This window comes from Microcaecilia unicolor, chromosome 12 (genome assembly GCF_901765095.1).
Source record: "Microcaecilia unicolor chromosome 12, aMicUni1.1, whole genome shotgun sequence".
Classification (NCBI taxonomy): domain Eukaryota; kingdom Metazoa; phylum Chordata; class Amphibia; order Gymnophiona; family Siphonopidae; genus Microcaecilia; species Microcaecilia unicolor.
Genome location: NC_044042.1, coordinates 103,611,315 through 103,636,209, shown reverse-complemented (window position 1 = coordinate 103,636,209; position 24,895 = coordinate 103,611,315). Strand labels below are relative to the sequence as shown.

Genomic DNA, 24,895 nt, shown 5'->3' with positions numbered 1-24,895 from the left:
TGCACTCTATCGAATGCTTTTTCAGCATCGATACTAAGTAAACAGCATGAGGATCGTGTTTGTTTCGCCAAGTATAGTACATCCAACGTTCTTCTAATGTTGTCAGAGGCTTGTCTTCCCAAAAGAAAACCCACCTGATCTGAATGCACCAAGGTTGGCAAAACATCCACCAATCAAGTTGCCATTACTTTAGCCAGAATACGTACATCAACATTAAGTATGGAAATCGGGCGGTAAGATGCACACTCGGTTACCTCCTTGTTAGGCTTAGGAATAACTGCTATCCATGCATCCTTCATAGTAGGGGGTAAATTTCCTCCCTCCCGGACATAATTTAAGACCTCAGTCAACACTGGAGCAAGATATGGGGCAAAAGCTTTATAGTATTCCCCCGTATAGCCATCCATGCCTGGTGATTTACCTGTCTTTAGTGACTTAATAGCTGTAAGTACTTCCTTAGCCTCAATCTTAGCTTCCAACGTATCCCAATGGTCCTGTTGTAGGGATGGGAGATTCAATTTTTCTAAGTATGCCTGAATAGCAGCATTTTGAATAGAGGGGTCATTAGTATATAATTCAGCATAAAAAGCCTGAAATCGGTTTCTGATAGCTTGAGATGTGGAGAGAATCTTACCCTCCCTATCTTTGATTCTAAATATATTTCTATCCACCCTAAGCTTACGCAACTTAAGTGCCAGTTGACGGCTAATTTTATTTTTCTCTTTATAAGCATGTAAATGGAGTTTTTCATTAACAAAGTCTAGCTCCTTAGCTAGCAGTGCATCTAACTGCATTCTCGCCTTCTGGAGTGATCTATAGATCGTAGGGGATCCTGTGCATTTATGTTGAGCCTCAAGATTTACAATCTGGTCCCTCCAATACCGCTTCAAGCATTCTTTCTGCCGTTTGAGGCGTCCCGCCACAGTCATAAAATGTCCTCGTGAGACTGCTTTCAAAGCTTCCCATACTTCAGCAATGGAGGGACCAGTTCCCAGATTAAAGCTTAAATATTCTTTAAGTACTGTCACATAATTCTTACAAATCTGCTCATCTTTAAGCATAGTATTATTTAAAGTCCATTGCCTATGCGAGCCATCTTCACTAGGAACAGAAAGCAATACTGTACATAAAGCATGATCTGAAATAGTTATGTTTCCTATTTTTGCATCTCTTACATGTCCCCCCAGTAATTTATCTACAAATAGAAAATCAATGCGAGAGTATGAAGCGTGCACTGAAGAGTAGAAGGAATAGTCTCGATCAAGCGGATGTTCATCTCGCCAAACATCAAAAAGCCCCATCTCTTCTACACATGAAGCCAGATGTTCAGCCAGTGCTCTATCCGCCCGAGAAACCGTCCCCGAACGGTCCATCTCAGGGTTCATGGTGGCATTAAAGTCACCCCCAAAAATAAGATAGCCTCCCTGTACAGATCGCACATTTTTCTTCAGTGTTTTAAAAAAGGAGGCCTGGCCCGAATTTGGGCCGTAAATAGATCCCCAAGTGTACTCCCTAGATTCCAGCGTTCCCCTGACAAACAGGAAACGGCCAGCTGAGTCTCTTTTGACTTGCTGGACCTGTACAGGTATGCTATCATGAAAAAGTAATGGCACTCCTCGTTTCTTACTATTTGTGATATCAGAGGCAAAAAAATTTTTTGAGTAATATGCTGGACGAAACAGATATTCATGTGCACGCTTCAGGTGTGTTTCTTGTAACATTACCACCTGTGGTCTCACTCTAGCTAGTTCTTGGTATATCAACTGTCTTTTTCTTGGAGCATTTAAACCCTTAACATTTAAAGTAAGTATCTTCAAGTCAGACATCTTCTTTTTTTCTCAAAAAGAAAGCAAATTATATGCATAGTCAATAAATCCTGTTTGGTATAGACTCTCCTCCCATTTAAGCTCTGAAAACATACATAGTCCCCATCCCCCACCCTCCCCCAACAACATTGTCCATGTGGCAGAGAGAGACAAACCCTCTCCCCTCTACCACACTGAACTCCCAACAAGGCCAACAGCCTCATCTCCGGCCTTCCATCCCATCCCCCCCCCACACCCAGAATTCAGACTTCAAACCTGATATAGTTATTTGGAGAAGGACCAATGTCCCTCTCATACTCCTAGTGGCTTTGTCAGCCCAAGGAAGAAAGATAAAGCACAACCCTGTGTCAATCACAACTCAAGTTGCATGTCGTGTGGCTGCCAATCGTGGCTTCTTCGCTTTATTAAACACTTGTTGCCATTGACGGACTTTGTCCCGAGCCTTGTCCGCCACTGTAGCATCTTCAGCCTCCATTTCCATCAGGCCTGCCTCTTGTAGCAACTGTTTCGCTTCTGCAACAGTACGCATCCGGTGAGATTTGCCTGCTATGGCAAAACATAAGGCAAATGGAAAGGACCATCGGTACTTAATATTGTGTTTGTTCAGTGCTGTCAATACTGGTTTCATCTCTCTACGCCATTGTAACGTATGTGCTGACAAATCTTGATAGACTGTAACCAGAGACTCATTATATCGCAGTTCTTTTTGTTGACGTGCCTGCGCAAGTATATTTTCTTTTTCAGCAAATTTCCAAAATCGGACAACTATGTCCCTCGGTTTATTATTCTGGGGAGACCCCAATGCTCTATGTGCTCGTTCAATTTCTGGCAGAGGGGAGTCAGGCATTGCAGCTAATAATTGCCCACAAATCTCCTGTACAATTCTCAGAACTTCTTCCTGAACCCCTGTTTCTGGCACTCCTCGTATTCGCAAATTCTTGCGTCTGCTGCGATTTTCAATGTCGTCAAGTTTATATTGTAGTTCAATCAGCTGCGTTTCAACTCCCTCCTCTCTCTGCTTCATTTGCTGCACGTATTCCACGTGCTCATCCATACACAGTTCCAGGTCTTCAATACGCGCTCCCACTTCCTTAAGCTCTCCCCGCAAATTATCAATTCTTTCAACAATATCCGCCTTCATATGTGCTAGGTCTTTTCGAAGCTCAAGGAGCAATCGCGCAGATTGCGATTTTCTAACTGCACCCGTTTCGTCCTCCGATCTCCCAGATTCAAAATCCGAGGCCTCCTCGGGCTGTGGCGAAACATGGCGTGATGGGGTTTTGGACACGCGCTGACTGCTGCGTCCCCCTCCTTTGGCCTCCGAGCTTTTTAATTTTTGAGACATCGTACCGTCCCTTACTGCAGGTATGTTTCAGTCCGCCGAAAGGCAAAAATTTCAACGTTTGAAGCGCTAAAGTTTGCTATTTTAGCTGGGTTGGGCAGGAGCAACGGGATCAAGCTTCCATCGAGGACAGTGACGTCACCGGAAGTCGTTTGAATGAAATCTTTGCGTGATTCACGCATCATCTAGCTCCATTTTTTTGGGGGTGTCACCTTTGCTGTGTTTGCTTGTCTTTTACTATGCAAGGGACTTTGTTCTTCTGTTTTTGTCGATTAAAAATTTTCATATTATGTTGGGAATTTGGGGGGGGGGGGGTCTTGTTCATCGTATTTTTCATAGCATCACTGTCACATTAGAGTGCTGTTTTTCAATGGTGCATACTAAAATGGTTTAGAGCAATGGTTTTCAACCCAGTTGTCAAGAGCCACCTGGCCAGTCGTGTTTTCAGGATATCCACAATGAATAATGTTTGTCATACTTCACACACTAACACTATCTGCTTTTGTCTCATCTAGAATGTAAACCGCACTGAACTCTGGAAAGGGGGTCTGGGAAAATTAGGTTCTTACCTTGGTAATTTTCTTTCCTTTAGTCACAGCAGATGAAGCCATTAACTGATGGGTTGTATCTGCCTACCAGCAGGTGGAGATAGAGAACACTGAAAAACCACAGTGACCCTTGGACGGCTAGCCCCAACTGCCTTCAGTATTTGAGATTTCCAAAGCAGAGTGAACCATAAAGGTATAACAACATAAACTTTCCTCACAGCGAACAATCGCCCCATAACAGGAGCATCAAAGGAGGGACGATCTCAACCTCCTGTAGTAGAACATCATGTAGAAATTCTGATAACTGTTTTCCAACTTCTCCCAATGAGATTTATATCTGCATGAAAGATCTGAACAAAAAAACAAAGTCAGACAGGGAGGGATCATGGATTCATCTGCTGTGAAAATTACCAAGGTAAGAACCTAATTTTCCCTTCCTTGTCATCAGCAGCAGATGAATCCATTAACTGATGGGATGTACAAAAGCACTCCCTACTTAGGGTGGGAACAGGCCACACCGCGAGCAAACACTTGTGCTCCAAAAATCGCGTCCTGTTTCGTTGCAACCTCCAGCCTGTAATGCCAGACAAAAGAGAGCTGAGAAGCCCAAGTAGCCGCACTACAGATCTCATGAAGAGAGAGTGCACCCGTTTCAGCCCACGTGGAATGCGCCTTAAACGCTTCAGGCGGAGACCGGCCTGAAAGCAGATACGCAGAAAAAATGACTTCCTTGAGCCAACGGGCTATAGTGGCCTTAGACGCCGGGCACCCGCGTCGAGGACCTGTCAACAATACAAAAAGGTGATCAGAAGTCCTGAAGTCATTTGACATCTGAAGATACTGCAACAGAGCCCTGCGAACATCCAAAAGATGTAACTGCCCAAAAGAGTCCTGGAAATCTTCCCTAGTTTTCTAGGCAAAAAAATGGGCTGGTTCAGGTGAAACGCTGAAACCACCTTAGGCAGAAACCACTTTACAGCCTGTAAGACCAAATCGGCAGGGATCCTCCGTAGACACCGGACCCTGAACCAACAGGCTCAGCACCAGGGGCAAAGGAACTGGTGCCTCCACCATCATCCGGCAGAGATCCGCATACCACGGACGCCTTGGCCAGTCCGGAGCAATAAGGATCACCGACCCCCGGTGTAGCCGAATCCGCAAGAGGACTCGCCCTATCAAGTGCCAAGGAGGGAACACGTACAGGAGGCCCGAGGGCCAGGGTTGAGCCAGAGCACCCAACCCCGCCGACTGAGGATCTCTCCTTCTGCTGAAAAAGCAATGGACTTTGGCGTTTGCACCTGATGCCATAAGATCCATTTCAGGTGTCCCCCATTTGGCACAAATCTGGAGAAAAACTGCTTTTGCCAGTTCCCATTCCGCCAGGTCGATTTGATGCCTGCTGAGAAAATCGGCTTTCACGTTGCTCTGACCTGCTATGTGAGCTGCTGACAGAAGCTGCAGGTGGAGCTCGGCCCAGTGGCAAATCTGCGCGGCCTCCGCGGCCAAGGCCCTGCACTGAGTGCCGCCCTGACGATTTATGTAGGCCACCGCTGTCGAGGTGTCTGACAGAACCCGGACCAGCAAACCCCTTCAGAGTCTTATGGCAGGCCTGGAATATCGCTCTCAGTTCCAAGCGATTGATGGACCACCCCGCTTCCACGTGTGTCCACTGACCCTGAGCATAGCTTCCTTGGCAATGTGCTCCCCAGCCCAAAAGGCTGGCATCCGTTATCACCAGGCACCAAGAAGGAAGCGCAAGCGGCATTCCTTGGCGCAGCTTCCTGTCGGAGAGCCACCACTCCATACTGAGCCGGGCCGCAGGGAGCCATGTTAGTCTGCGTTGATATTCCTGGGAAATTGGAGACTATTGTTGAAGCAGGGCAATCTGCAGAGGCCTCATATGCGCTCTCGCCCATGGAACCACCTCCAAGGTGGCCGTCATCAACCCCAGCAGCTGGACACAGTCCCAAGCTCTCGGGCGAGGCATCCGCAGGAGCAGACGGACCTGATTCTGAAGCTTGCACCGCTGTTGGTCGGGGAGAAAGACAAACCCTGAGGCCGTGTCAAACTGGACCCCCAAATACTCGAGAGACTGAGAGGGGGTCAGGTGACTTTTGGGCAAATTTACCACCCAGCCTAGAGTCTGCAGGACTGTAACCACTCTGGCTGTAACCAGGCGACGTTCGACTGCCGAATCCGCTCTGATGAGCCAGTCGTCGAGATATGGGTGAACTCTGATACCCTCTCGCCTGAGACAAGCAGCTACTACCACCATTACCTTGGAAAAGGTACGGGGAGCTGTGGCTAGGCCGAACGGCAGGGCCCGGAACTGGAAATGTTGTCCCAACACCGCAAACCGGAGAAACCGCTGATGCGGGGGCCAAATAGGAATGTGCAAGTATGCTTCTTTTAGGTCCAGAGACGTGAGAAACTCTCCTGGCTGTGCGCAGGGCTCCCATGCAAAAGTGTCGTACTCCTAGGGCCTCGTTGAATCTTCGTAAGTCGAGGATCGGTCTGAATGACCTGACCTGCCTTTTTGAGGCACGACAAAATTAATGGAATAGCGACCGCAGCCGCGTTCTGCGGGAGGCAGCAGGATCACCGCTCCAAGGTGCAGCAAGACTTGCAAGGTCTCCTCGACTGCCGCCCGTTTTACGGCAGTGCCGCATCGGGACTCCACAAACACGTCTCTCACCGGGGCACCGAATTCCAATCGGTAACCTTCTCTGATCAGGTCCAAGACCCACTGATCTGAGGTAATCTTGGTCCACTCCTCTAGAAAGAGGGAAATATGTCCTCCTACTGCAGGAATCAAGGAGTGGACCGGCGTCCTATCATTGTGGAAGATGCCCCTGAACTCCAGGCCAAGACCGGCCGCTGCAGAGCGTTTGTCCGAGTGAAAGGAGTTCCTCTGCTGAAAACGGGCACGTTGGGAAAACCCAGTAGAGCACCCCAGGCGATACCTGCGAGCGTCACAGAAGCGAGGTCTGGAAGAGGAGGGAAATACAGGACCCTTGGAAGAAGGCCTCGGCCTATCCTCAGGTAACCGCTGGGGTTTAGAGTCCCCCAGGTCTCCTCGACTGCCGCCCGTTTTACGGCAGTGCCACATCGGGACTCCACAAACACGTCTCTCACCGGGGCACCGAATTCCAATCGGTAACCTTCTCTGATCAGGTCCAAGACCCACTGATCTGAGGTAATCTTGGTCCACTCCTCTAGAAAGAGGGAAAGATGTCCTCCTACTGCAGGAATCAAGGAGTGGACCGGCGTCCTATCATTGTGGAAGATGCCCCTGAACTCCAGACCAAGACCGGCCGCTGCAGAGCGTTTGTCCGAGTGAAAGGAGTTCCTCTGCTGAAAACGGGCACGTTGGGAAAACCCAGTAGAGCACCCCAGGCGATACCTGCGAGCGTCACAGAAGCGAGGTCTGGAAGAGGAGGGAAATACAGGACCCTTGGCGTACTGGCTCGGGAAGTCTATTCTAGGCATGTGGTTGAAGGGGGCAGCCTCAGGAAAGATGTCAGGAAGTATTTTTTCACGGAGAGGGTGGTGGATGCTTGGAGATTTCTTTATTTACAGCAACGAATAACAAAAATACAAAAATCATATAAATACCACTATTCACATGCCTAACACAAACCATTCTATCACCAAAACAATCCCTTCTTCCCCTATACGTATATACACCCCTCCCCCTCCCTTTCCCCCCCTTATTCCCCCCCTACAATTAAAACCAACACAACATCACAGTAACTATAATCATAAGGCCTTTAACCTCACATGCTTCCACCACAAGGACACCATCGGTGAATCCCTCTCCACTCTTTCCCATTGCGCCACTTGCTGTACCGCCCGCACCACATCCCAACTGACCTGTTCAATGGATCTATCTTCTTGGTGCAAGGATACCCGGCAACGAGCCATCCAAAGACAGAACCGGAGAATGAGCGAAATCAAGAACCCTGTCCCCGGATCCAGCTGACCTCTCTTGAATCGATATCCATACACCCAGTCCGCATACGTATAGGAACGGAACGTGGGGATCTGGAGGAGAGCAGAAACCCTGTCACCCACCCCCCGGGAAAAGGGACAGTCCTTCAAAAAGTGGTCCATGGTTTCTAACTTCCCCACACATTCCCCCCTTGGACAGTTCCTGTCCTGGATCTTCCTATCTCTCAGATTCTCTCTGACATATAATTTGCCGTGTAGGGACAGCCAGGCAATGTCCCGATATTTAGCCGGAATCCTCTCCGAATTGATATTCCGTAGCCCCTGCCTCAGCACTTCCCTAGGAGCATCCCTAAGTACCAGAGGGGAAGAGAACATCTGGGAGCGCACTCTCTCCACCCAGATTCCTCTCTTCCCATCCCTAATCTCCCCCACTAGGATCCCCCAGACCCGTACTAATTTTACTAACGTTTTATAGTACCCTACCCTTTCCGGAGCCCCTTTCCGCAATACCCCTACCCTCTCCCCTCTCCTCCACCCCCCCCAAACCCTCTCCCACCACCCCAGCACACTACTCGCCCACCCTGGAGGAGCCTGACCCACCGCTCTCCCTAGATTAAAGTGCACAAACAAAGAACTAAAAAACAAAACCGGATTGATCATCCCTACCCCCCCCTCCTTCCTAGATAGATATGTGGTGTTTCGTTTAACTGGATTCAACCGATTGCCCCACAGCAGCTGGAAGAAAATGCTATACAACGAGGCATAGCACTTTTCAGGTACCAAACAAATGTAGCTGATGAATAAAAAGAGGGGCACCAAATGGGTCTTGATGAGTTTCACCCGATCTTCCATGGACATTTTCCACCTCTTCCACCTGTCCACCCGCCCCTTTGCTTCCTGAAGACAACTGTCCCAGTTGAATTTAGCATAATCTCCTATCTCAAAGTAAATCCCCAAAACCCTCATTCTATCCACCACCCCCGGGAACCCCCTCCTAATTCAAACTGCTCCCCTCCTGGCCCCAACCACAAACTGTTGCATTTGTGGATATTCACCTGTGACCCTGTAGCCCCTGCGAAATCATGGATGAACTCCAAAAGTTTATCCCCTTCTGCTTTGTTCGCCACCCACACAGTAATATCGTCTGCGTATGCCACCACCCGCAACTGTTCTCCCGTGCTTACCTCCACCCCCCTCAATCCTCCCACCCCACCCTGCTCCAGACGCCTAATAAAAGGGTCTATAGAAAATGCATACAGCAAAGGGCTTAAAGGGCACCCTTGCCGAACCCCTGCCGTCAGCTCAAATTCCCCCCCTTTCCACCCATTGATCAATGGAAATGCCTGTGCATGAGAATATAACAATCGTAATTGTGCCACCCAATCCCTAGGGAACCCGTAATACTCTAAAACCCGCCAGAGAAATTCCCATTGGACCCTGTCAAAGGCTTTCTCTTGGTCAAGCGCCACCATCAGCCACCCTGACCCCTCCTCCCGACTCCGCTCTAAACCTTCCCTCACCCATGCCGCAGCCTCCAGAACCCCTCTACCCGGCACCCCACAAGCCTGTGAGGCTGCCAACAAGTCCCCCGAGAATTGCCGCATACGCTTGAAGAGCATCTGCGCAAAGATCTTACGATCACAGTTTAGTAGCGCAATAGGCCTCCAGTTAGTTAACAGCTGCGGATCTTTGCCCTTACTTAACAAAATCAATGCAGACTCCAACAAGGATTTTGGAAGAGACCCCCTCTGACGTGCCTCTTCCCAGAGATCCAATAGAATCGGAGCCAGGCGCCTGCGAAACGTATGATAAAATTCTGCCGGCAGCCCGTCCGGCCCCGGAGATGTCCTCTTTCTCAGGGCCCCTATAGCCTCCTCAACCTCCTGCAGTGTCCAGGGGCACGAAAGGGCCTGGAAATGAGACCCCCAATTCCCCACCCCCGGAGTCCCTTCCACATACTGATCCATCCTCCCCCCATCCAAGTGCTGATCCGAAAAAAAAACCCTGAAGTGCTCTTCCACCACCTTCAATATTCCCTCTTTGGAATCCTGCATCACCCCCCTAGTATCCCTAAAACCCTCCACCACCCTATGCTCTCTTCTTTCCCTACAACAAACGAAGGGATCTGGGCTAATCAATTTACCAAAGTCCCTCTCATAAACTAAAGAGGCATACCGATCGTATTGAGTCTTCTCTAACAGACACTGCAATTCTTGGATATCCTCTTTCCTCCCTCCCTTGGAAATCAAATAATCCTTCCTTTGCTTCAAGGCCATCCCCAAACGTGTCCTTTCCCTTCCCCTCCTCCGTGCCTGTCCCATGAAAAGGAAACGCGTCCGTTTTTTCACCACCTCCCACCATTCTCCTCTGGAGGGAAAGATCCCCCGTAAGGATAACTGGTCTTCTAAAAAATTCAAATATTTCTTTTGAGCCTCCTCATCCTGGACCCATCTTAAATTCATCCTCCACAACCCCCTACCTATCCTATGAGCCGCCGACCCCCCTACTTCCACCAGAAGCAGTTTATGGTCGGAAAAATCCACGTCCAGCAGGCGAGGCCCCCGCTGGCATACCCCTCTTCGAACCAAAAACCGATCAATACGGCTCCTACATCTCCCCCTGCTAAACGTGAATCCATCCTCATCTGGGAAATGTTCTATGTGAACATCTATCAACCCCCCCTCTTTCATAATCCCGAGCAAGCGCACCCCATCATATGTCACCTGTACCTTAGTACCCCCACTATCCTGTTTCCTAAGAATTAAATTGAAATCTCCCCCCCAAATTACCTGGCATGCAGTAAACAAGTAAGGCCTGATCTTCCCTAATAACAAACTGCGCTCCTTCCTAGTCTGTGGCCCATAAAGATTAATAATTCGCAACGCCATACCCTGCCATAATACGTCTACCACTAAACACCTCCCCACCCCGAGTTCCATCACACGCTGAATTTCCACCTTATGTGACTTAAATAAAATCCCCACTCCCCCATATCTTTCCCCTGCCAGCCCCCACACCGAGGGTCCCCATCTCCAATCCCTGCGCGCCCTTCTCAGCTGCTCCAGGTTCTGCAAACGCGTTTCCTGAATCAGAAAACAATCGGCCTTAACCTGAGAAAAGCACTCATAGGCCAAACACTGAGCTCTCTGGGAAGCCACACTCGCTACATTTAGGGTGGCGAACGTCAGAAGAAGCCCTGCCATACCCCCCATTAGGACTCATGCAACTCCTCACTCTCCTCTTTCCTTTGCATACTATCTACTCTCTGTGGCAACCTGCTACCCAGAATGTAATCCTCCTCTCCATTATCCCCTATCTCTGCCGCCCAGTCCCTTATCCTTGTATCCTGATCCCCACCTTCCCCTCCCCCCTCCCTCATTCCTTTCTTCCTCCCTTTCTTCTTTTTAAACCCTACGGAATCCCTCCCTGCAACCTTCCCCTCTTGAACCTCTCCCCTCTGCACCCCCTCCCCCTCCTTTCCTACCTCTACACTACCGTCCCCTTGAGCCTGCTCCTGGCTAACCACCCCCTGCCCCATCCTCCTCTTACCCCCCCCACCCTTCCCTACCGGAACCCCCTCCTCCTCCCCAACCCCAGCATCTTCCACTTCCATCCCCCCCTCCTCGTCATGGGTACCCCTTCCCTTCCTACCTTGACTCCTTTCCCCCTTATCCTTTCCCCGACTCCTCTCCCCTCCTCCCTCTTCCTGAGGTCCCTTCTCCCCATCATCCCCCTCCCCCTGTATCTCTGCCCCCCCATCCTCTTCTTCCAAAATCTGAAATCGATTACCCCCCTGCCCCACCCCAGGCGACCCCTGTAATGTCAAACCCTTACCCTTTGAAACCTTCCGTTTCTTTTAATTTTGACACTTGAACCACTCTCCCTTTCCCTCCCCCTCCTGTCCCCCCTCTATTCTCTAGACCCCCGCCCTCCTCTAACCGTAAACCCTCCTCTTCCCCCTGCAAACCACCCCTCCCCTGTACCCCCAAACCTCCCTCTCCTCCCCCTTCCTCCCAAGCCCTCCCAACCCCCAGACCCCCAGAACCCTAACCTAGATCCTGCCCCTCTCCCCGAATCATATTCCCCCTGCCCTCATCCCTCCTATTATGACGCGCCCTCGGGCAGTCTCTAAAGGCATGCCCCAGACCCCCGCACAAATTGCAACGGATAGAGAAACAATTTTCTGTATAGTGCTCCTTACTCCCGCACTTTACACACTGTTGTACTGGGCAAGACATACTATAATGGCGAAAGGATCCGCAACGGAAACACTGCCGTGGCTGTCCCTTGTAAAAACAGAGAATCCTGTCCCGGCCAATAAAAGCCGCAGAAGGAATGTGCTTGACCACTTGCCCTTCCTGTCTTAGCTTAACCCAAGCCCCCCACCCCCCTGCCCACACCCTACTTGGATCCGGGAGTTTGGATAACGGGGTTCTCAAATCCGCATGCCTCTGTAACCAGTAGGCCAGGTCTGCCCCTGAAATGGACTCGTTTCGTACCCATACCGTGACTTGCACCAAGTCAGGTCTACTAATAGGAATAACCACATAATTGCTCCAATCTCCCCTTCCTTTCACCTCCTCATACCTTTCCCAAAAGATTTCCATACCCCTCTGCGTTAGAAAACTAACATCGTACTCAGGCAAATTAACTGGGTGAATACAGGCATAGAAGTCCTCCGGCACAAACCCCAGACCCATGACCATCCTCAAAACCATCTCCCGAGAAGGCATAGCCCCCTCCCCCACCCATCTAATCTGCACAACATTCCTTCGTTTGGGGATTTGCCCCGCCCCTCTCCCTTCCCCCCCTTTCCCCCTTGATCCCTCCACAGGCACTGGCCGCCCCCCCCATCTCCCCTCCCCCCTCACCACCGCCGCAAAGGAAAGAGCACCCTGCCCCTCCCCCGCCCCCCTCACTTCTCCCATACCCTTCTTCCCTTCCTCCGAATCCCGGCTCCCCACATCCCCCTCCCCCACCTGCCGACAAGAAAGCATACCCCTCTCTTGACCAAGACCCTCCCCCCGCCCCCCACCCTCCCCTCGCCCACAGCCCCCCCTCAACCAGTTCAAAACCCAGACCTTCAACTGGGACATCAGGAGCTTTAACATTAGTGCACTTTCAGAGCCTACTCTAGACTGAGCAATTGGTCCAATGTCCTGCTCCATTCCATGCAACTCCTGTTCCCGCTCCTCTTTCTCCTGCTGATTCTCCATGTCCTGGGAACCATACCCTAGCAGGTCCCCTGCAACCTTGACTGCAGATTGAACAGAGACCTCTCCTGATTCTTCCTCCTGTCCGTCCTGACCTCGCGGGCAGACCTGCTCTGAGCCAAGCTGCACAGCTGATGATAATTGATTACCAGAAACTGCTGCCTCAATCAGAGCACCTTTGGAGTGCTCCTGCAGTTGGAAGCCTGCTGGCTTTTGCTTCTCTTGCAATCTCTCCATACAGGTAAGTTCAATACTTTTTTCCACACCCTGTTCTTCTTCCCCACTAGTGGGTACTGAAAAAGTGTCCTGGGTGGAAAACCTGTCTCCATCCGTTTCAATAATATGAAAGTGTTGTAACTTTGTGTCTTTTCCTTTCTGTTCTACCGGAATACCTGAGGCCAAACAATCCGCCCCTCCCCCTTCTCCTGGAGCTGTATCCAACCTGAGTACTCCCTCTTCCCTTGGGCTCATCAGGGCTTTCATAGTTTGCAATGTACTTTGACTGTTTGGACTTTGTACAATCTCTGTTACCAACTGCCTTTTATGAAACAATGTTCCTGAGCTTAAACTGGTAGATTCCTGTGCTGGGGAGAAAACCTCCTGGCTCATAGTTTTAGATGTACCAGCCTGCATCCTCTCTTGATTCTCATAAACCTCCCTCAAGGGATTTGCAGAGCCTGTTTTAAAACAAGCAATTCTTTTTTCCTTCTGTTTCAGCAACTTTGTTAAGCGCTTTTCTTCAGTCTTATACTTTTGACCATGCTCTGCTGGGGCCAGCCTACTCATGGCTTTAGTCATTTTCAACCGTTTCCCCAGCTCCTCTATTTCCTTCTCCAGAGACTTGATGTGCCTCACCCGCTCCACCGTTTCTCTGGCACACTGTCCTGGGTCCATATTCTCCCACTCACCGGCCTCCTCCCCTTCTTCTGACCACTCTTCTTCACTGCCGCTGCCTCAAAACCAACTGGGCCTCCTGCCCCACCTCCATTCCTTCTTGTCCTTGCTCCTTCTGGGTCTGCACCTTTAGGGCCTCAACCTTCCTCCTTCCTCCCCCATGATCTTCAGGCTCCTTACCTGGACGCCGCTGGGTCATGGAGGAGGCGCCAGATCCACAATCCTCCCTGGCCCTGGAAGCTTTACGGTCCAGGGGACTACGCTCCCTTCGTGCTGGAGGAGGGGCTGGCTGAGAGCTACTCCGCCGGGCCTTCAGATCCTTCGGCCTTGTAGGCCCCATAGCCTGGGAGTTTCCTGGGCCTCTCTCCCCAGGACCCCTCCGCCTAGCTGGGGAAGGGACCAGGCCTGGCTCCCCTTTCCTCAGAGCCTCTGACAGCACCTCCTTCCTGTCCTATGTCTGACAACAACTGACACTTGGAATGCCCTCCCGCGGGAGGTGGTGGAGATGAAAACGGTAACGGAATTCAAACATGCGTGGGATAGGCATAAAGGAATCCTGTGCAGAAGGAATGGATCCACAGAAGCTTAGCTGAAATTGGGTGGTGGGGGGAAGAGGGGTTGGTGGTTGAGAGGCTAGGATAGGGGAGGGCAGACTTATATGGGGTCTGTGCCAGAGCCGGTGATGGGAGGCGGGACTGGTGGTTGGGAGGCGGGAAATACTGCTGGACAGACTTATACGGTCTGTGCCCTGAAAAAGACAGGTACAAATCAAGGTAAGGTATACACATATGAGTTTATCGTGGGCAGACTGGATGGACCGTGCAGGTCTTTTTCTGCCGTCATCTACTATGTTACTATGTTAGTACACATTACCTAAATTTGTCTGTGTTAAAGACATTCCGTCCAATCTTTAAAACCATTTGGTTGGCCAGGAATGGTACTTAACCAGTTATCCAGCAATATTCAGCGAGAAATAGCCAGTTATCCCCTGCTGAATATTGCCGGTTCATGCATAGCTATCCGCTAATATTCAGCTTGGCAGTCAAATTAGGCCACAGAGATAGCAGGCCTATCTTTGACCGGTTTCAACGTAAGTGGCCAGTGCTGAATGTTGACTTGGCTGGTTAAGTTAAAACCGGCCAAAAATAAACTGGACATTCAATACCGGTCTGGCATTGAATATGTGGGCTCAGCATCAACTACGGGATGCAGCCCGGCTACCTCGCGTGGTCTGAATATTAGCCCCGTTGAGCACATTCATTTTAGAAGCTCTATTCTTGTTTTGGATGTCTGAAAACTGGCATTTAAAAGTCCAAACCCAATTCTATAACGCCAGGATATTGACTTCTAACACTGCAGTATGTCCATATGTCAAGTGGGGTACCCCGTCATAATAGCCCCGACAAAACAGCCTTGTAACAAAATAGCCCTTGACAAAATGCCCCCCCCCCCCCCACAAAATAATCCCCTAGAAAAAATAACACATCACAAAAAAAGATGATAAACTACAAGTGAAATCTTCACTGATAAACAGCCTTATTTTCAAAAGTGATGGACGCCCATATTTCGACCCAAATTGGGAGATGGGCGGCCATCTCGCAAAGGCGCCCAAATCGGTATAATCGAAAGCCTATTTTAGGCGCCTGCAACTGCAATCTGTCGTGGGAACAAACAAAGTTGACAGGGCGTGTCGGAGGCGTGGTGAAGGCGGGACTGGGGCGTGTTTACCGGCCGAGGAGAGATGGGCGCCTTCGGCCGATAATAGAAAAAAAATGGCCGTTTTTAGCGAGAATTTAGGTCACTTTTTTTGGACCCTTTTTTTTTCCATGAACAAGTCCCAACAAAAGTGCCCTAAATGACCAGATGACCACCAGAGGGAATCGGGGATGACCACCCCTGACTCCCCCAGTGGTCACTAACCCCTTCCCACCAAAAAAAAAAAACAACTTTAACAACTTTTTTTTCCAGCCTGTATGCCAGCCTCACAGCAGTTTGCAGGTCCCTGGGTGCAGTGGACATCAGCCAGGTGGACCCAGGCCCACCCCCCCTCCTACCTGTTACACTTGTGGTGGTAAATGGGAGCCCTCCAAACTGCCCCCAAAACCCACTGTACCCACATGTAGGTGCCCCCCTTCAGCCATAAGTGCTATGGTAATGGTGTAGAGTTGTGGGCAGTGGGTTTTGGGGGGGATTTGAGGGGCTCAGCACCCAAGGGATGAGAGCTATGGACTTGGGAGGTATTTAATTTTTTTTCTAATTTTTACAAGTGCCCCCTAGGGTGCCCGGTTGGTGTCCTGGCATGTGAGGGGGACCAGTGCACTACGAATCCTGGCCCCTCCCACGACCCAATGCCTTGGATTGTTCGTTTTTGAGCTGGGCGCCTTTGGTTTCCATTATCGCTGAAAAACGAAACCGCCCAGCTCAAATCCGCACAAATCCAATGCATTTGCCCGGCACAAACCGTATTATCAAAAAAAAAGATGGATGCCCATTTTTTTCGAAAATACGGTCTGTCCTGCCCCTTCACGTACCCATACTCGGAGATAGACGCCCATGGAGATGGGCGTTCGCGTTCGATTATGCCCCTCAAAGTCTCCTACCAGCATTCAATTGCATAAAGTATATATAAATAAACAAAATTCTATAGCTATCAACTGGTACTCAAGATCTGTTCTGCTGTTTAAGAAAACTTCTTCCATCAACATGCTAATTAAAAATAAACAAAAATATTGTCATCATTTTCATAGTCTTACCAACCTTATCCTGATTGTCAAGGTAAGATTGTTAGGGAAAAAAATGTAGTGCCATATTCTGGGCAGCCTGATCGGGCCCTTTTGTTGGGGGGATAATTTCTCAAGGTCTATATTGTGGGCAGGCCGTTTTGATAGTGGGATATTATGTCAGGGGATATTATGTCGGGAGCTTTTCTGTTTGGAGCTATTTTGACTGGGTACCGTCAAGTGGACATGGTCTGGGTGCGTTTGGGCAGGATTAGGAAGGGCCCAAAAACAGATGGCCAGCTCCAAGGTGAGTATTTAGACCTAGTACTTGTCACATCCAGGTTACAGAAAGGCGCTCTGGAGATAAAGGAAGTCACAGTAGGTATTTTTCTGTCTGTGGAGTGCAAAAAAAATACATAAAAAGAAACAGAAATTATAAAAAAGCTGCTGTAGGACTTGAAGTCTGGATCTCTGTTCTGGTTGTCCGTTGATTGTTTTAACTATCAGGCTATTCCTTCACATGAGAGGTCTATATGTCCAGATGGATGTTCCTCTGTTGTCACACAGATAACCCTCGTTTTGCCCTGTTCATAATTTAGATGTTTCAGTTTGTAAAATCTGATGTTCCTGCGGGATGTTTCCAGTACATGGACGTCCATCTCACATATATTTTAGAACAGGCTCTATCTTTGTACTATGAGTACTAGGGGTCTTGCTTGATTTTTTCACTCACCTTCTCTTGACATATTAACCAGCTATGGAAGAAAACAGTATTCAAAATGAGACAGCTGCGTCTAGTCAGATCATTCTTCGACCAAAAAAGCCTTCACACTACTAGTCCAAATGTTAGTCCTACCTCACTTGGATTACTGTAACGTTATATTTCTTGGTATTAAGTGTCAATATTAGAAAAAACTGAAAAATCATACAGAATACAGCTACAAGACTAATATTTATTATTTATTTTAGTGCATTTCTATCCCACATTTTCCCACAAGCGTAGGCACAATGTGGCGTACAGTAGCTCAAGAAAAGTTACAATAAATGAAAGGTAGAAACATAGGATGACAGAGTTAGGTAGAATTCACAGAAAAGACATGGGAAGGAAAAACTGTCCAACAAGAACAATTAGGTTAGAGTCCCACTTCAAACTACAATGGGAGAGTCAAATGGTGGGGTTCGTTAATGAATAGGCTTTCATAAATAGGAATGTCTTTAAGAACGTCTTAAATAATTGATGGTCTAATATCCTTTTTAATTGCTTTGGCAGTTCATTCCAAGTCTTAGCACTGGTAAATGGGAAAGACAAAGCAAACATATGTTTGTATCTGACTTTCCTTCTGCTGGGATAGTGAAGACAGAGAAAGTTGCGTGATGTTGACAAAGCATAATATACACATTGAATAGATATACTAGTGTTTCAACTCATCTAAACAAACTGTACAGTCTTCCCATAGCAGAAAGACTCAAGTTCAAAGCTGCTTGTTTAGTTTTTCAAATCTTACAGGGCTTCACCTCTGAACTGCTGACTAAGACCACTTCGCTACATTTGGTCCAGTCTAACAGACTGAAAGAAAAACTGATGCTAGCATCACCGTTTCAAAAGACAATTCGAAATCAGAAGATTTTCAGCTTTCTATTCTATACTTGGAGTTAAAATATGGAACTCTCTACCTCAACTTCAGAAAGAGGCTAAAAATGGTTGGACCGCTAGATGACCGAGGAGTAAAAGGGGCAATCAGGGAAGACAAAGCCATAGCAGAGAGATTAAATGAATTCTTTCCTTCGGTCTTCACCGAGGAAGATTTTCGAGAGATACCGGTGCCAGAAATGGTATTCAAAGCTGACGAGTCGGAGAAACTGAACGAATTCTCTATAAACCTGGAGGATGTAATGGAGCAGTTCTACAAATTGAAGAGTAGCAAATCTCTTGGACCAGATGGTATTCATCCCAGAGTACTGATAGAACTGAAAAATGAACTTGTGAAGCTATTGTCAGTAATATGTAATTTATCCTTAAAATCGAGCATGGTTCTGGAAGATTGGAGGGTGGCCAATGTAACACCGATTTTTAAAAAAGGCTCCAGAGGAGACCGGTGACTCTGACGTCGGTGCCGGGCAAAATGGTAGAGACTATTATAAAGAACAAAATTACAGAGCATATTCAAAAGCATGGTTTAATGAGACAAAGCCAACATGGATTTAGTGAAGGGAAATCTTGCCTCACCAATCTATTACATTTCTTTGAAGGGGTAAACAAACATTTGGATAAAGATGAGCCGGTTGATATTGTGTATCTGGATTTTCAGAAGGCGTTTGACAAAGTACCTCATGAGGAAATTGGAGAGTCATGGGATAGGAGGTAGTGTCCTATTGTGGATTAAAAACCGGTTAAAAGATAGAAAACAGAGGGTTAAATGGTCAGTATTCTCAATGGAGAAGGGTAGTTAGTGGGGTTCCCCAGGGGTCTGTGTTTTTTAACATATTTATAAATGACCTAGAGATGGGAGTAACTAGTGAGGTAATTAAATTTGCTGATGACACAAAGTTATTCAAAGTCGTTAAATCGTGGGAGGATTGTGAAAAATCACAAGAGGACCTTACAAGACTGGGAGACTGGGTGTCTAAATGGCAGATGACGTTTAATGTGAGCAAGTGCAAAGTGATGCATGTGGGAAAGAGGAACCCGAATTATAGCTACGTCATGCAAGGTTCCATATTAGGAGTCACAGACTAAGAAAGGGATCTAGGTGTCGTCGTTGATGACACGTTGAAACCTTCTGCTCAGTGTGCTGCTGCGGCTCAGAAAGCAAATAGAATGTTAGGTATTATTAGGAAAGGAAGACAAAAATGAGAATGTTATAATGCCTTTGTATCGCTCCATGGTGCGACCGCATCTCGAATATTGTGTTCAATTTTGGTCGCCGCATCTCAAAAAAGACATAGTGGAATTAGAAAAGGTGCAGAGAAGGGCTTCGAAATGATAAAGGGGATGGGACGACTTCCCTATTAGGAAAGGCTAAAGCAGCTAGGGCTCTTCAGCTTGGAGAAAAGGTGGCTGAGGGGAGATATGATAGAGGTCTATAAAATAATGAGTGGAGTTGAACGGGTAGAATTGAAGTGTCTGTTTACGCTGTTCAAAAATACTAGGACTAGAGGGGATGCGATGAAGCTACAATGTAGTAAATTTAAAACGAATCAGAGAAAAACTTTCTTCACTCAACATGTAATTAAACTCTGGAATTTGTTACTAGAGAATGTAGTAAAGGTGGTTAGCTTAGCAGAGTTTAAAAAAGGTTTGGATGGCCGATGGCGGGACACTGAGAATGAACGAATCAGGAAGCTTCTGCTAGAGATGTCGGGACTCGGGAGGGGAGTGCTTTCAGTGACGCTGCTGCCCATGCGGTCGGACTCCGACGGAGGTTAGGTAAATTTAAAATAAAAGAAAAAGGATCCTTGGTGGGAGAAGAGGGCACCAGGGCAGGCAGGCAGTTGGACATGGGAGCGGGAGGGCAAGGGAGAGAGGACCATCTGGAGATGGATGGCAGGCCTCAGGGAGAGAGGTGCTGGATAGGGATGAATGGAGGGGGCAGGGGACAGAGGAGCATGGATGGGAGAGCAGGGGTCAGGGAGAGAGGGGAATTGGTGGATAGGGATGAATGGAGGGGGCAGGGGACAGAGGAGCATGGATGGGAGGGCAGGGCTCAGGGAGAGAGGGGAATTGCTGGATAGGGGTGAATGGAGGGGACAGAGAGAGCATGGATGGGAGGGCAGGGCTCAGGGAGAGAGGGGAATTGCTGGATAGGGATGAATGGAGGGGGCAGGGGACAGAGGAGCATGGATGGGCATGGATGGGAGGGCAGGGCTCAGGGAGAGAGGGGAATTGCTGGATAGGAATGAATGGCGGGGGCAGGGGACAGAGGAGCATGGATGGATATGGATGGGAGGACAGGTCTCAGGGAGAGAGGAGAAATTGCTGGACATAGAGGGGAGGGAAGAGAGATGAAGGAGATGAAATGAGGGAAAAGAAAGAGAGGAGAAAACCTGCACATGGATGAAGAAAATAGGCAGAAGCTGAGGACCAGAAATGAAGAAGAAAGGAGGAAAGGAAAGAAATAAATGGAAAGGAAGCCCTGGAAACGGACTTAAGAGGACAGATAGCAGCAGAATTGGATACTGGGCTAGCATGATCAGAAAAACAGTCACCAGACAACAAATGTAGAAAAAAAAATCATTTTATTTTCATTATAGTGTTTGAAATATGTTCACTTTGAGAATCAGGTGCTCAACATTAAACATTTATATTTATTTACTTATTTATGGCATTTTATCGCACATTAAACATGAATTAGATTGGAACCTGGGATCATTTAATTTTTTTTCCCTGGAGTAATGCATTGCCGCCCCCCCCCCCCCCCCAGGCTCTCTCCCCGACCATAGCCAGTTCTGTAATTTGGGGGGGGGGGGGGGGTGCAGAGGGGGACCAGGGAGAGACCCTGTTGTTAAACATTTACCAGCACACCTCTGCATATAATTTTCTACAAATGTAGGCTTTGGAGATTTACCTGCTCCAGGATCGTACAGCTTTGCAATACTCGGTTGTTGTATAACCACAGGAAATTGAACTTCATGTGATCCCAACTTCAAGGTGACTGAAAGTAAAACATAAAATTGATATTCACAGAGACCTCTTAGTCCTAAGCAGTTTCCCAGTCTCCCCCCCCCCCCCCCCCCCCACACACAACACTATCTCTCATCCCTTTTTGCACTCCTCCCAAAAGCTGTAAGTTGTGTCCAGTATTAGGACAAGAAATTAAAACGGCACAGTGCCCTCCCTCCATTCCTCAGAAACTGCCAGTGCGTATCCTTCTCCTCAACAGGGAGGCGGTGTGGCCAGGGTGGGCAAACAGGCAATTGCCCTGGGCCTCCATGTCATTGGGGGCCCAAACCTGCCCAAAGTTGAAAGGAGGACAGTCTGCAAGCAAGATTTGGGGCCCTCTTCCTAGTGTCTGCCCTGGGCCCCATCATATCTAGAACCGGCCCTGGGTGCGGCAGTATAGATAGGGTTACCATATGTCCGGATTTACCCGGACATGTCCTCTTTTTGAGGACATGTCCGGGCGTCCGGACGGGTTTTGCCAGTCCGCCCGTTTGTCCGGATTTCTGGACAAACGGGTGGGCAGGCGGAGGACCTATCCTAGCCTCCCCTTCCCTTACTTACTATCTACTGCCCTGGTGGTCTAGTGACCTCTTCGGGACAGGATAGAGCCCCCTCTTTCCTGCCTGGAGCGCTGCCCTTGCCCTGCATCCTGTTGCTGTGTGACAGTCTCGGGATTCAAAATGGCCGCCGAGAGTTGACGTGGCCTTGTCTGATAGGTATGGACGGGGAGAGGGATCTTGGGATGATAGTATCTGAGGATTTGAAGGCAACGAAACAGTGTGACAAGGCGGTGGCCGTAGCTAGAAGGTTGTTAGGCTGTATAGAGAGAGGTGTGACCAGCAGAAGAAAGGGGGTGTTGATGCTCCTGTATAAGTCATTGGTGAGGCCCCACCTGGAGTATTGTGTTCAGTTTTGGAGGCCGTATCTTGCTAAGGATGTAAAAAGAATTGAAGCAGTGCAAAGAAAAGCTACGAGAATGGTAAGGGATTTGCGTTACAAGACGTACGAGGAGAGACTTGCTGACCTGAACATGTATACCCTGGAGGAAAGGAGAAACAGGGGTGATATGATACAGACGTTCAAATATTTGAAAAGGTATTAATCCGCAAACAAACCTTTTCTGCAGATGTGAAGGCGGTAGAACGAGAGGACATGAAATGAGATTGAAGGGGGGCAGACTCAAGAAAAATGTCAGGAAGTATTTTTTCACGGAGAGAGTGGTGGATGCTTGGAGAACTCTTTTATTAAAAAAGAAACGCAAAGCCATACAGAAACATATAACCCCAAACCAAATATATACAAACAAGTCCCCCACCTTAAATCCACCTATATGCCTATATACACTGTCAACCCCCACCCATCCTAAAATGAAATTAAATGAACATAAAATTCAAATAAAACTCGAAGCCAATTCAAAATAAACTGTCCAACCCCTCTATGGAGGTTTGAAGTGCACATGCCTCCACCAAACATTGGTTCTTGCTATCCCCTCCGCCACCAGTTCCCACTGGGCTACCCCCTGGACTGCCCGAACCACCTCCCAACTAACGCTATCGGCTGATCGGTAGTCCTGGTGTAAGGAGACCCCACACCGAGCCAACCAGAGGCTAAACCGGAGTATCACCGAGATGAGGAACTCCGTCACCGGATCTAACCACCCACCCATAAACCCAATCTGCATATGAATATGAATTAAAACTCGGATGTGTAATAATGATGCTACCCTGCCGCATACCATTCGTGTAAAAGGGCATTCCCATAAAAAATGTTCCATCGTTTCCTCCCTCCCCACACACTCCCCCCTTGGGCAATCCCGTTCCTGCACATTCCTGTAGTTAATATTCCCTCTGATATACAATTTCCCGTGAAAAGACAGTCAAACCATATCTCTATATTTTGGCGGGATCCTCCGTGAGGACACCAACCGCAAGCCCTGCCTCAGCACTGGACCAGGTGCATCCTTCAGTACCAGGGGTGATGAGAATGTTTGGGACCTCACCCGTTCCACCCATACCTCCCTCCTCCCTGTCTTTATTTCCTCTGCCAAAATTCCCCAAACTCGTACCAGCCTAACTAAGGGCCTATAGTACCCAACCTGATCCGGAGCCCCCTTCCTTACCATCCCCACCCTCCTTCCCATCTTCCACGGGAGCCAGAATCTCTTCCACCAAGACAGAACACTACCTGCCCATCCTGGCGGATCCCTGTCCAGTGCCCGTCCCAGGTTAAACTGAATGAACAGGGAACTAAAGAAAAGTACAGTGTTTACCATCCCTACCCCCCACTCTTCCCGGGCCAAGTATGTGATGTTGCGCTTGACCGGGTTCAGCCGATTCCTCCACAACATCTGAAAAAAAACACTATATAGGGTGATATAACAATGCACTGGCAACAAACAAATATAACTGACAAACAAAAACATAGGCACCAGGTGAGATTTAATCAGCTGAACCCGGTCAGTCATGGACATCCTCCACCCTTTCCATCTGTCAATCTTTTCCTTAGCTCCCTGTATGCACCGCTGCCAATTAAAGGTTGCATAATCCCCCTGTTCAAGGTATACCCCTAATACCCGCAGTCTGCTAATGGCCTCCGGAAACCCCCCTCCCAATTCAAAAGAACCCCCTGGAGGACCCACCCACAGACTCTGACTTTTCTGGAAGTTTATCAAAGCCCCTGAAGCCTGTGAGTACCCAGAAATGACCCCTTTCAATTTCTCCCCCTCCGTTGTGTCCGCCACCCACACCGTGACATCATCAGCGTAAGCCACCACCCTTAATTGAGACCCTGTACAAACCTCCACCCCCCGAAGTCCCTCCTGCCCTCCCTGCTCTAACCGCCTAACAAAGGGATCAATTGCAAAAGCATAAAGTACCGGGCTTAAAGGACATCCCTGCCGCACCCCTGCTGTAACCCCGAAACTATTCCCTTTCCAACCGTTCACCAGGGGAAAACACAGTGCCCTCGTGTAAAGTAAACGCAATTGAGCCACGCAATCCCTAGGAAACCCATAGTGCTCTAAAACCTGCCAAAGAAACGTCCACTGTACCCTGTCAAAAGCCTTATCCTGATCTAATGCCACCATTAGTCTTCCTTCCCCCCGACTATGTTCCACACCTTCCCTTACCCAAGCCGCTGCCTTTAATCCCACAGGCCTGTGAACTTGCCAACACCCCCCCACCACCACCTCCTTCATCCTATTCAGAAGCATATGCGCGAATATCTTCCGATCACCATTGAGCAGGGCAATCAGACGCCAATTGGCCAAGGACTCTGGATCTTTTCCCTTACTCATAAGTATCAACGCCGCCTCAGTCAGGGATTGGGGTAAAACCCCCTGCTGACGCGCAGCCTCCCAGACTTGCAGCAGGATTGGGGCCAGAAGGTACTTAAATGCCTGATAGTACTCTGTTGTGAGTCCATCTGGCCCTGGTGCTGTCTTCCTCCTTAAGGCCCCGATGGCCTCTTCTACCTCCCCCAGCGACCAGGGGCGCAACAGGGCCTGAAGAGACGGCCCCCTCCCCTTCCCACCCCCGGTGTCCCCGCAATATAGTGACCCATCACTTCCTTATCCACTTGCTTATCTGAAAAAAATCGTGCAAAGTGCTCTTCCACCACCTTTAGAATCCCCTCCTTCGACACCTGAACTACCCCTCCCATGTCCCTTAAACCCCCCACAATCCTATGCTCCCTCCGCTCCTTGCAACACATAAACGGGTCTGGGCTGACCAATTTCCCAAA

General features: G+C 48.7%; 1 protein-coding gene across 3 annotated transcripts in view; it reads right to left on the bottom strand.

The window, feature by feature from the left end:
- Positions 1-24,895, bottom strand: part of B4GALNT2 (beta-1,4-N-acetyl-galactosaminyltransferase 2) — a 177,382-nt gene that overhangs the window by 45,617 nt on the left and 106,870 nt on the right. For all 3 annotated transcript variants that reach the window (XM_030221269.1, XM_030221268.1, XM_030221267.1), the window contains one exon: positions 21,060-21,146. In XM_030221269.1, coding sequence (XP_030077129.1) covers positions 21,060-21,146 — 87 coding nt within the window. The remainder of the gene's footprint in view (positions 1-21,059; positions 21,147-24,895) is intronic.